Source organism: Cricetulus griseus, chromosome 7 (assembly GCF_003668045.3).
Source record: "Cricetulus griseus strain 17A/GY chromosome 7, alternate assembly CriGri-PICRH-1.0, whole genome shotgun sequence".
In the NCBI taxonomy this organism is placed as follows: Eukaryota; Metazoa; Chordata; class Mammalia; order Rodentia; family Cricetidae; genus Cricetulus; species Cricetulus griseus.
Window position 1 is genome coordinate 107125941 of NC_048600.1, and position 12581 is coordinate 107138521.

At 45.0% G+C, this 12581-nt stretch overlaps 1 protein-coding gene across 1 annotated transcript; it reads left to right on the forward strand.

Annotated features, from left to right (window-relative positions):
• The first annotated feature begins 2008 nt into the window (after window positions 1-2008).
• Tob1 (transducer of ERBB2, 1) lies at window positions 2009-5955 on the forward strand. Its single transcript, XM_027424329.2, has 2 exons — window positions 2009-2300; window positions 3987-5955. The coding sequence occupies exon 2, from the start codon at window positions 4135-4137 to the stop codon at window positions 5185-5187; it is 1053 nt and encodes a 350-aa protein (XP_027280130.1). The 5' UTR covers window positions 2009-2300; window positions 3987-4134; the 3' UTR covers window positions 5188-5955.
• Window positions 5956-12581: the final 6626 nt, after the last annotated feature.

Here is a 12581-nt window from a genome sequence, read left to right on the forward strand (position 1 = left end):
AATTATGCTTCTAGGGCACATGAAAGAAAGTGTTTCTCTTGGTAATCGAGTCCCAAAATATTTTACCTAGATTCTTGCAATTTCTGTGCCCAGCTAACTATAGAATTTAAAACGCCCGATTTCTGTGACAAATTAACGTTTACTTTAGAAAAGCAAAGACACACAACTGAGGAAAACAATGGACAAAAAATTGTATTAAAAATATTTTGCTGCAGGACGCTTTAATTTTAAATGCTTGCCATGATTTCAAAATCTAATCTCATACTGTTTTCAACTGGAAAGCCCAAACACTAAATATAAAACAGAACTGAAAGCGTTTCTGAGTAAAACTATGTTCTTAAAACGCTGCCCAAGTTTTAGGTACCTGTGCAATAAACAAGAAATGGGTCATCTGACAGGTCCCTACCCCACCCCTTTGCCCATTCCATAAACCCTCCCCTTCTCACACGCTTTCAGACTTTAGAAATATCTTTTCTCAAAGCTGTTCCTTCTAAAAGAGAAGGTGGACACCCACGCAAGCAGGTCCTAGTGCAAAAAAAAAAAAAAAAAAAAAAAAAAAAAAGACTACATCCAGACTTTTGCATCCAAGAAAAGAGAAGTCTCTTGGCAAGCCGCGTAGACGCGGGTTTATGCCCTGGGTGGTACAGATGGTCGGCACAGTTGCGGTTTAACCTCTAGACAGAGGTTTAGAAATGCCCGCCCTGCAGTGTTAAGGGCAAGGCAGCAACACCGGGATCGGTTTTTCTTTTCTTTTTCCAGGAAGTATCATGCCCCGAGTGCCCGACAGGGAAGGGGAAGGCCAGGCCTTGGGCGTTTCATTCACCGCTTCGCTTTCTCCCCACTCCTCTCCTAGGCTCCCCCACGACTTTCTCTCCTCTTCACCCAGTCCTAGTTTGACGTCCGTCTCCTGGATACCAGACAGCCAATCGTCTGGCCTCTAACGTCCGGCGCGACCAATCAGGCATCGTTGCTACCTGTGAGTAATTATTTTTAGCCGAGGGGAACGCCCCGTTCTACTCCCGAGGTAACTCGGTTTTCTGGGCTGCAGGTTGTGGAAACGGCGCCTGCCCGTGCCCCTGGAGTCCCTTGCTTGCGTCCCCACTCCCTAGACACCCGCACACAGTTCAGAAAACTCGCGCAAGGCTCCCCAGCAAGGCACAGAGTTTATTTTGTGCGCCTGGGCGAGAGCCCTCAAAATGCACGCGAAGGCGCACACGCAGTCACACGGGCTGTTGGGCATCGTGTCGCTAGCTGGGACGTTTGATATGAGACGATTTTTTTCTTACGGTCTCAAGCCACCCCCAAGTCCAAGCTGCTGCTAGGTGACCCGGGGAGGCCTGCCCGGGGGGGGCTGCAGAGGCAGTTAAACTGCCACCTGGGCGGGAGGTGCAGCGAGGGGGCCTTCCTTCCCCGCCCCCAGGTTCTGCAGTTGTCACTCTCGGGGTGGCCGTTGGCCTAGGCCTTGCGGGGATTAATTCTCCATGAATCGGGCGCACGAGTCCGGGCCACCCGAGAGTGGGCTGGAGACCCGCAGGACAGCACGCCTAAGAGTGGGGTTTTTCTCGGCCACAGGCTGACTCGGAAGCAGCCTTTTCCGTGTTCGCTGCCCTCCCTCCTCCAGCCCCGGCCCGTCCTCGTGGTCCGGCCCCGCTGCGCCGCCACCTGCTCCGCTCCCCTCCCCTCCCCCTCAGGCCCGTCGCCCAGCCGCCCCACCCCTACAGCCCTCCTCCAATCCCGTTCCAAGGTCTCCATTGACCCCGCCCCCAGCCCCTCGAGATGGCCGGCTCATTGGTCGTAGCGGAGCAAAGGGGGTGTGGTCATCCGTCGGCGGCCGTCGGGACGTGGGCAGGCGGGACTTGGCCAATGGCGTCGGGGGGCAGGGCAGGGGCGGAGTCGGCGCGGCCCCGGGGTGAGGGGTGGGGAGGGCGGGACTGTGACGCGAGCGGCGCGCACCCCCGCGGAGACTGGGGGCGGGGAGGAGGCTATAAAACGAGAGGCGGGGCGCGCGCCGCAGCAGAAGGAGCGAAGCTCTGGCCCGGCGCGCAGAGGGCGCAGTACGGGGACGCAGGGCCGGGCCGCCGGGCTGTGTGGAGAAGCGAGCGCGCTCGTCTGAGCCTGTCGTCCCCTCCACCCCAGAGCCAGAGCAGCGAGCTCCCGGGCCCGCCCGAAGCGTCCGTCGCGCATCCGGCGGTGGACGTCTTGCACCCGGCCGCCTCGCCGCTCCGACCCACCCGCGCCCCCCGCCCCCCTTCTCCCCCGCCCAGCCGCGGCTCGGCGGCGGCCGCAGCCCCGAGCAGCCTGTAAGTACGGTGGGGCGGTGGCTAGGGGCCCGAGGAGGGGCTGCAGCGCCCTGCGAGCCCGGGTGGCCGAGGGACGACCGCGGGGACCGAGGGAATGAGTGGCTCCGGGACCGGCCCCGGCTCGGCGGCCGGCGGGCGGCCGGCCGGGAGGGGGAAACACGGGGGTGGGGAGCGGCGCCCCGGCGGGGAGGGGAGGGGTGCCGGAGTACTGGGATCGGGCCGGACCGGTGCTCCGGGATGCTGGCCGGGTCCCGGAGCCTCGAGCGGGGAGCGGAGGGGGGGACGGCAGGGTCAGGTTACGGCGGGGGAGGGGAGGGGAGGGGAGGGCAGGGCGGCCCGCGCCGCGACCTGCCGGTGCCGGGGGCCGCGTCCCCGGGGCGGCCGGAGAGCCTGCTCTCCATTTCCCCGGCCGAGCTCCTCCTCCCCGAGCAAGGCTAGTAGTCTTCCTCCTCCTCCACCTCTTCTGGCTGTTTCTGCTGCCTTAGCGCTCGGGCTCCCGGCGCTGTGAGCAGAAATCTAATGAGACCCAACTGGCTGTTTATGTAATTCTTCACAATCCTGTCTTAAGGCGTTGCTTTAAAAACTACCTTCCACCCAGCCAGGCTGGGCTCGGCTGCACCTTTAAGTAATCCAGCTGAATCTGCTCTCCCTGCCGGCGCTTGGCTTTCGGTTTGGAAAGTGTAGTTTTGGGGGCAACACGAAAGGTTCTTTGCCCTTTGTCACCAAGAATATGGAAAATGGAACAGACGGATTAACACCAGCTTGATTGTTTTAAATGCCCTTTCTGATCAACCTCGGTGTACAACTAGCTCTCCCTTGGAAATACCTCTGTTTGCCCTTGATCTTTTCTTATCCCCACCCAGTGCTGATCCAGCAAACGTTTAAAGGTCGACCTTATCGTACAAGCCTCTCTAGAGGCTGTTCGTTTTATCCGGTGAGGGAAAGAGGTGGTTTTCTTAAAAATTAGAATAAAACTGAGAAACCCTGCACTTTAAGCGGAGTAATCAATAACAGTTTTAAGCTGCTTGTTTTTCCTGTACTTGCATCTGAGAGAAAATTTCAGAATTGGGGGGGTGGGGTGGAGGGACAGTAAACAACAAAAAGAAAAAGGCTCTGAGAAGTTTTTGTGAGTGCCCTTGGCATCGTTAAAACTAAAAGGGATAATTTGGTTTCTATCATTTACCAAGGTTCATTTAATACATTTAATTTTAGCATTTTGTACTTTGAAGGTTAAAAATAATTTTGTAACTTTTGTAACATTCCCAAGTATTTAACATAGAACAGATTTAAATGTGATACTTCCAAAATGAACTGAGATGCAAGAGTCACTTCTAAAATGGTGAATAGCAAGAAAACTAATGACCAACTTCTAAAAGTAGAGTGTGTATGTGGGTGGGTGAGCGCAGTGCACAGCTCCTAGTAAACACTGTTGACAGTGGGGTAAAGAAAGACATTCTGAAGGTGCTAGGAAACTGTATGTAAATAGCTTAAAATGCTGTTTTACTGTAAATCTGTCTTGAACTTTAGTGATTTTTTTTTGTCTGTTCTTTTATTTTGTAGTGGTATTTTCCAGGCTTTCTAGCCTAGTAAACATTTTCAAAAGTAAAATTACTTTGGGTAAAAAGCTTTGGAGCTACTCTATGGATCTTATTTGGACGTGTTTGCTTTCATTTTGTTTTCTTAAAGGAAGAAGACCACGGAAGGTTGAAGGATAATCTACTAATACCAGCACTTTGAATGAGAATTTGTTTCTCTGCCACAAACTGATTTTTTAAAAATTTTATTTTTCTGGTGGAGGAGTTGAAAGAAACCTAACTTTTGTGGTAGCGCAGCTATGCAGCTTGAAATCCAAGTAGCACTAAATTTTATTATTTCATACTTGTACAATAAGCTTCCCAGGAGACGTGTCAACATTTTTGGTGAAGAGCTTGAAAGACTTCTTAAGAAGAAGTATGAAGGGCACTGGTACCCTGAAAAGCCATACAAAGGATCAGGGTTTAGATGCATACATGTCGGGGAGAAAGTGGACCCAGTGATTGAACAAGCATCCAAAGAGAGTGGTTTGGACATTGATGATGTTCGAGGCAATCTGCCACAGGATCTTAGCGTTTGGATCGACCCGTTTGAGGTTTCCTACCAAATTGGTGAAAAAGGACCAGTGAAGGTGCTCTATGTGGATGACAATAATGAGAATGGATGCGAGTTGGACAAGGAGATCAAAAACAGCTTTAACCCAGAGGCCCAGGTTTTCATGCCCATAAGTGACCCGGCCTCCTCAGTGTCCAGCTCCCCATCACCTCCCTTCGGTCACTCTGCTGCTGTCAGCCCTACCTTCATGCCCCGGTCCACTCAGCCTTTAACCTTTACCACTGCCACTTTTGCTGCCACCAAGTTTGGCTCTACCAAAATGAAGAATAGCGGGCGTAGCAGCAAGGTAGCGCGTACTTCTCCAATCAACCTCGGCCTGAATGTGAACGACCTCCTGAAGCAGAAAGCCATCTCTTCCTCCATGCACTCTCTGTATGGGCTGGGCCTGGGCAGCCAGCAGCAGCCACAGCAGCCACAGCAGCAGCAGCCGCCATCCCAGCCGCCGCCTCCACCACCTCCACAGCAGCAGCAGCAGCAGCAGCAGCAGCAAACCTCTGCTCTTTCTCCCAATGCCAAGGAGTTTATTTTTCCTAATATGCAGGGTCAAGGTAGTAGTACCAATGGAATGTTCCCAGGTGACAGCCCCCTTAACCTCAATCCTCTCCAGTACAGTAATGCCTTTGATGTGTTTGCGGCCTACGGAGGCCTCAACGAGAAGTCTTTCGTAGATGGCTTGAATTTTAGCTTAAATAACATGCAGTATTCTAACCAGCAATTCCAGCCTGTTATGGCTAACTAAAAACAAAAAACAAAAGAGAACATGTATCGTACAAGTTAAAATGCATCGGCCCAAGGGGGAATTTTTTTTTTTTTTTTGCCTCCTTGAGATTTTTTTTTTTAAAGCTTATAGTAAGGATACATTCAAGCTTGGTTACAAAATAAAAACATGCATCATTTTTCATTTGCCAACCAAGCACAAAGTTATTTTATACTGACTGTATATTTTAAAGTATACTCTCAGATATGGCCTCTTACAGTATTTAAGATATAGCAAGGACATGGCTGATTTTTTTTTTTTTTATAAAAAATTGGCACTAATAAGTGGGTTTATTGGTCTTTTCTAATTGTATAATTTAATTTAGTACAAAGTTTGTAAAATATCAGAGGATATATATATTGTTTCTACGACATGGTATTGCATTTCTATCTTTTTACTACAGTGATCTGTGACAGCAGCTTCATGTTGTATTTTTTTTACTGAAATTGTAAAATATCCATCTTAAAGACATCAACTATTCTGAAATTGTGTACAGGATATTCCTTTAGTGGTGGAATTAAAATGTACGAATATTTGCTTTTTCAAAAAAATGTATTTTCTGTTAAAGGTTTAAAGATTTTTGCTATATATTATGGAAGAAAATGTAATCGTAAATATTAATTTTGTACCTATATTGTGCAATACTTGAAAAAAAACGGTATAAAAGTATTTTGAGTCAGTGTCTTACATGTTAAGAGGGACTGAAATAGTTTATATTAAGTTTGTATTAAAATTCTTTAAAATTAAAAATGCCTCTCGTGTTTTTGTTTTAAGCCTTTGCTAGAAGTCTGTGGCTGGAGTTAGGTAGAGTCTCAGGAATAGTGGAAGGCTGGGGCTCTGATTTGGTCAAACAAGTTAGGTAGAGTGTTTGCCTAGTGTGTAAGAAGCCATGGGTTTGCACCCTATAAATATAAGTGGTACATGCATGCCTCTTGTCCCAGCATTCAGGGTAGAGGTGGGAGGTTCAAAAGTTCTAGGTCATCCTTGGATGCATAGTTTAAGGCTACGCTGGACTACATGAGACATTTATTTATTTATTTATTTATTTTGGTGTTTTCAAGACAGGGTTTCTCTGTAGCTTTGGAGCCTGTCCTGGAACTCACTCTTGTAGATCAGAGATCTCCTGCCTCTGCCTCCCAAGTGCTGGGACTAAAGACATGGGCCACCCTTTCTATTAAAAAAAAAAAAAAAAAAAAAAAAACTATTCAAATTAGCACAGACTAACCAATGATCGGCCTCTGTTTTGTAACAACCTTCCTCAAACTGTTTCATCCAGGAGAGAGGTGATGAGATGAAGTCATGATCTGACAGCATTTATATGAAGTGTATACGGAGAGGGAACTCAAAATGCTAGAGAAAGCATCTGACCTGTTCTTAAAAGGTTTCTGTGTGTTTACTAATCCCTCGATCTTTAGCCATTGTCTGTGGCTAGAGAGAAATTAGGATTAAAACCATCCACAGTTGGAAAAGCTGCTAAATGTTAGTTTCTTTTCCCAGTAAAATGTTTACATACTGTTTTTTGAATTTTTTTTTGTTTTTCAGATTGCATCCAATCTAGTTAGAGGGATTTTACAAATTAGTTATTTATTAATGCCTGAAGTTGTACAATCTTGAATTTTTTGTAGTATGTTTCATCTTTTTTGGCTGATGAATCAAACAAAGCATCTTTAAGATGGCAGGTTGTGGTGGCAAATGCCTTTAATCCCAGCCCTTGAAGCGGACCCAGAACTCGGAGTTCCAGGCCAGCTGGAGTTACATAGGCCCTGTCTTACACAAAACCTTTAAGATGGATCATTTCACTGTTTAAATGTTTGCTGATAACATGTTGGTAGAATATTGGTGAGAAAATTGTCTTGAACTGGGAAGAACAGGCCTGCTTTTATAATAAGGCACCAGTGCTGTCTGGGTTACCAGTGAAATGAGGGTTTTAGACACAAGCCTACAAAAGCCTTTTGTCACCCAAGCTGTCTAGAGCAATAAAAGTTTTAAGGCAACAAGCACTGAAATAACAGAACTAAACTGCTCCTTGTGCTCCATGGTGAGGCCTTTGTCCCATGGTGGATGGAATGAGGCTATGAAGAAATATTGGAGTAGCGAGTGGAGCCTCACAGTGACCAGGCTGCCAATTCCTGGCTTTGGGGAATCACAGTTTGAACAGCAACAGTAAAGGTTTTAAACACCAGTTGACAGAAACTTCAGTGAAGTTATCCGTAGCTTTAACTTGGAAGAAAAAAGCTAGAGCTAACACAACTTTTCAAAACATCAGAGTAAGGCAGCCTGAAAACATAGTCAAAAGATTTGTAGATATTGACACAAATGGTTCAGCTCTTAGGGAAAAGTCATCTTGGAACCTTCTTATTAATCTATATTTGAGGAAGATTAACTCAAATTTTTATCTTGATTGGTTTTAGGAAAACTTGAGCTTAGATCTGAGTAGTTTTTTTTTTTTTTTCCTTTTTTAAGAGAATGAACAAAGGCCCTGTTTTCATGCATTTTTTTCCTCATTAGGAATGCAAATTGTCTTAAAGGAACTTATGTCTGGCACATTTAGAAAACCTTAATCCCAGATCGTTCTTCTCACTGTGTCATCAGTCCTAGAGCTTCTGTGTGAAGACTATTTTGGTTTACAGTTTGAGAAGTTATTTCCATAAATCTGCCCCATCTTCTTGGCTCCAGTAACTATAGATCCTGTTGCAGCCACTGAACGCCCAGCCCTGGTGTGTGACAAGCTTTCCAGGTTGCATTCAAGTGAGGAAGGAGGAAATGATAGCTCCAGGGTTTAGTGTATCCTACTGCCTGTGCTTCCTCTTCTCAGAAATCTTATTCTCTGAAGGAAGGTCTTACATAGCCCGGGCTGACCTCCAATTCATTGTATAGCTGATGATCATCTTGAACCCCTGATCTCCTGCCTCTATCTCCCAAGAGCTGGGATTACAGGTGTGAACCACCACATAAAGTGCAGACCTGCAGTCAAAACACTTCCTGACAGATCACAGCAATATTCATTTATTGTGATAAGTGAATTTCCTTTTTGAAGGGAAAGCTAAAGTTACCCTGAAGTTGAAGATGTTTTTCTAAATGTAGATTGGTATTAATTTTATTCGCAGAGATGCTTAGGTACCTCCATCTTAACTGAGAGGTTTAATGTAACTTTCAGGGCTTACATTATTTAACAATAAGTCACCGAGAGCCAGGTGTGGTGGAGCACATCTTTAATCTAAGGACTCAGGAGACAGGCAGGTAAATCTCAAAGACCAGCCTGGTCTACAGAGCCAGCTCCAGGACAACCAGTGCTACACAGAGAAACTGTCTTGTAAAAACAAATAATAAAAAAAAAAGCATGGAATATAAATGATACAGTTGTTTCTTGGCATCCCTGGAGGGATTGGCTCCAGATTCTCACCAGATTCCAAAATCTGGAAATGCTTAAAGCCCTAATATAGAGTGTATGATTCTTGCATATGCCCCTAGATTATTTATAATACCTACTATAATGCAAATACTACATAAATATCTGTTATGATATATTGTTTAGGGACAATGACTAAAGTATACATACTGAATAAAGGCAAAAGTTTTCAAGCATTTTCTACTTGGACGTGGTAAATCCCTGGCTGCAAAACCCACAGATGAAGAAGGCTTTCTCTCTGCCCTTGGCTGAGTTAGGTTTTTTCAGTGTAAGAGATGAAGAAAACGACCTCATTAGAAGGCTACATGAAATTGTCACTGCTGAGTAAGAGCCATGACATTGTTCAGTGTGCTGGGAGGTCACCTGAGATCAGATTTCTTTAGTTTCTGTGGTGTACTTGGAAAATCTTTTCCTCTTTTGGAATCGATATCTGTGCATGGAGACAAAAAAGCCATGCACTTGTGTCTGTTGAAGGCAGTTTTCAAAAACCTGAATGATCCAGTTAAATACTTGTATAGCATTCTCTGAGTGCCAGGCACAGTTTTTACCTAGTTTACAAACAATGTGGGGTAGGAGTAGGGAAGAGACCGAGGCTCAAAAAAGCTTAGTTTAGGATTGCTTGGCCAGTAAGTGACATCCTTGGGATTCATACTCAGGTGGTTGTGGCAGGGTTCGTGCCCTTAAACACTAATCTGTGTTCCCTCAGATTAGTTTCTATTGTGATTTGGAAGTCAAGAGAAATAAGCTGATTTTTTATATACCAGACACATGACTTGTAAAAGTTCTTACAAAGTGTTTCTGTGAAGGGTCTAGTGGAAGGTGTTTGACCTTGTGTCCATCAGTTTTTCATTATTGGGGCTATTAACCTGGAAATGGTTTAACTGGGCATGATGGCACATGCCTGTAATCCCAGCATTTGAGAGGAGGGAACCGGGGAAGATCAGGAGATCAGAAGAAAGATGATGGATCAAGTCCAATGAGCCCCTTTTGGGGTCCAGCTCCAGGATCTCCTAATGAATGCCACCTTTTTTTTGTTTGGTTGGTTTTTTTTTTTTTTGAGACAGGGTTTCTCTGTGTAGCCTTTGTTGTCCTGGAACTCAATTTGTAGACCAGGAGGACCTTGAATTCATAGAGATCTGCCTGTCTTTGCCTCCTGAGTACTGGGACTAAAAGTATGCACCACCACCAACCCACTGAATGCCACCTCTTAAAGGTCCACAGAAGCTCCCAATTGGGTCACGCTGAGGGACAAGACTTTTAACATGGACTTTGGGGGGTACTACATTCAGACAATAACTCCATGCTCAGAGGCCATGGTGACACTGCAAAAGACAGAGTATTTCACAGTACTGCAAGAGCAGACTAGACTCTCAGCCACTGCTCCATCTTGCCAGCCTCACTTCTCTCGTTGGAGAAGCACTGTGATTTCTCTGTGCTAAAGGCTGTAGATTTAGTTTGGCGCTACTTCTAACTATAACTCTCTGACCTCTGAGGCTATTCTCATTCCTTAGTTGTGCTTTTTGATAAGTACTCTAAGGAAAGGCAGAGTAACGTCCTAAAGCAATCTTCAGTAATACCTTTGTAGCACCTGTGATCTGTTTGTAAATTACTATTACTATGGGCAAGCCTTCCTGAAGGCAAAGACCTTTGTAAGACATGATTTTGTGTGTGTGTGTGTGTGTGTGTGTGTGTGTGTGTGTGTGTGTGTGTGAATGTGATAAATAATCTTTGGCTTTTGAAGCATAAGGAAACAAAAAGTTCTCATTTTGTTTTGGGGGAAAAATCCTTCAAGAACATTTTAATTAAAATGGAAACTGGCTACATTTTAGAAGCATGAATGATAATGAATAAACTTCTTCTATATCCTCTAGTGTTGATATTAGTTCTGAACATGTTTACATGTAGGGTCATGCTTGAGTGTATACACACACACACACACACACACACACACACACACACACACACACCAGAAAAGCCCACTTTGAAAACAGGTGGATTAAATCCTGTTACATGAAGATTCATATTATATAAATTTTAGGGTTAGTTAGCATTTGATTGGACTCTTACACTGCTTTCTTGGGGGTGGGTTAGGTTTGACCACCAATTTTGCTACTGATGGGATTTGACCTGTAAGCAAAAAGCTTCTCCTAGTCATTTCCCAATATTTTATATACTTAATTTAAAAATTAATGTGTTTAGGTAATCACGGGGCAGTTGGAGGGCAACTTACAAGAGTCATTTCTCTCTATCATGTGGGTCCGAAGAAGATTCAGACCACCAGGTGCTTTTACCTACTGGGCCATCATGCAGGTCCTCTACTTTGTTTTGGGGGCAGAGTCTCCCTCAATTTCTGTTGCTTTGCTGAGTGTGCTTGCTGTGGCAGTCCCTGTTGGCTGTTCTGTGAGCTTCTAACCAACTATCCATCTCCCATCCCATCAGAGATGCCTGTCTCCTTGTTTAGCTCTTGATTTTTTAGTGTGGTGTGTGTGTGTGTGTGTGTGTGTGTGTGTGTAGTGGAATCAGATCTCCGCTTCTACCTTTATGTGGCTCCACGGATCAAAAACATATCATTATTTTACTTGTTAAGCCATCTCACCAGCTGAGATTTGGGATCTGGCTATGTAGCATAGTCTGGGCTCAATCACACTCCTTCTTGGGTGCAGAAGACTTTATATTTTAGAAGAACTCGATGTCGGAACTGTAAGATGATCTCATGGTTAAACTTTCAAAGAAAACAATCAGAAAGCAGCTCATGTCTAGAAGCTACTTGAAGTTATAGATCTAATTCTTTTTTATTTTTATTTATTATTTTTTCTAATTCTTTGTTTAATCACATCGACTTACTTAGCACATGTGGCTGTACAAAAGGGCACACAGTGACTCCAGTATAGTTGGGGGTGTGGGAACTCATCACTTTACCATGAAGAGCTGTCAATGAAAAATCTAGTAGGAGTGCTGGTGCATACCAGCAATCCAAGCACTTTGGAGAGGTGGTGGTAGGATCAGGAGTTCAAGATCATCCTTGGCTACCTAGCAAGGTTAAGGTCATTTTGTATTACATGATACACTATTGTAAAGAAAAGAAAAGTCACTGAATCGATTGCAGATGACATGCCCTTGTAATTCAGCACTCCAGAACCTAGGCCACTGAAGCTGGAGGATCTTGAATTCAAAGGCTACATACTGAGTTGCAGGCCAGCCTGAGATGCCAAGAGACTGGACAGACAGACAGAGCTGTCAGTGAACTAATAGAACATGTGTACTTAAAAGCTTGCATGTTTTTAGAAGCCACGAAGTCCTTAAGTTTAGCTGTGTTTGCTGCCCTTTGAAATCAGAAAACCAAATGCAAACCTCTCTTGTTTGCTTGTTGGTTGGCTGGTTTGGTTTGGGGGTCAAAGACAGGTGTCACTTCATAGCCCTGACTGACCTGGAGCTCACTATGTGGACTGGGTTGGCTTTGAACTTCTGGTGAGCCTTCACCTACACCTACCTCCCAAATGCTGGGATTATGTAGGCACGAGGCCACCATGCCTGTCTCCTTAACAACTTATGGTATAGTCAACCATTTGCAGAGAATTGAGAACTTTACAGTGAAACCCTAAGTGCTATTCTGTTCCTACTTTAGTAATCAATGCCACAGAGTCTGTGTTTCTAGTTTTGAGACACTTCGGGAAACCAATGTTCAAACCTCTTTCGTTGGTAAGATGATTTAAAACCAGGACACTAGACTATGTGCCTTGGTGGAGCAGCCAAATATGTTTGCTAAATCAAAGTGTCTATGCTATCGTGAAAATAAAATATTATGGTAGCTGTCCCTATTTAAACAATACTGGGCTAAGGATAGGAGTGGTTACAAATGGCTCCAGTGATGGCTATGCCAGGTGGATAATGGCTTTAGCTATATTTTATGCAGGTAGAAAAGAGAAGGAGGTTTGCTTTACAGAAGGAAAAACATTGAGGACTTGGA

Bases quoted from the DNA above. Each gene is read 5' to 3' on its own strand.
- Tob1 (XM_027424329.2), top strand. From the start codon at position 4,135: ATGCAGCTTGAAATCCAAGTAGCACTAAATTTTATTATTTCATACTTG.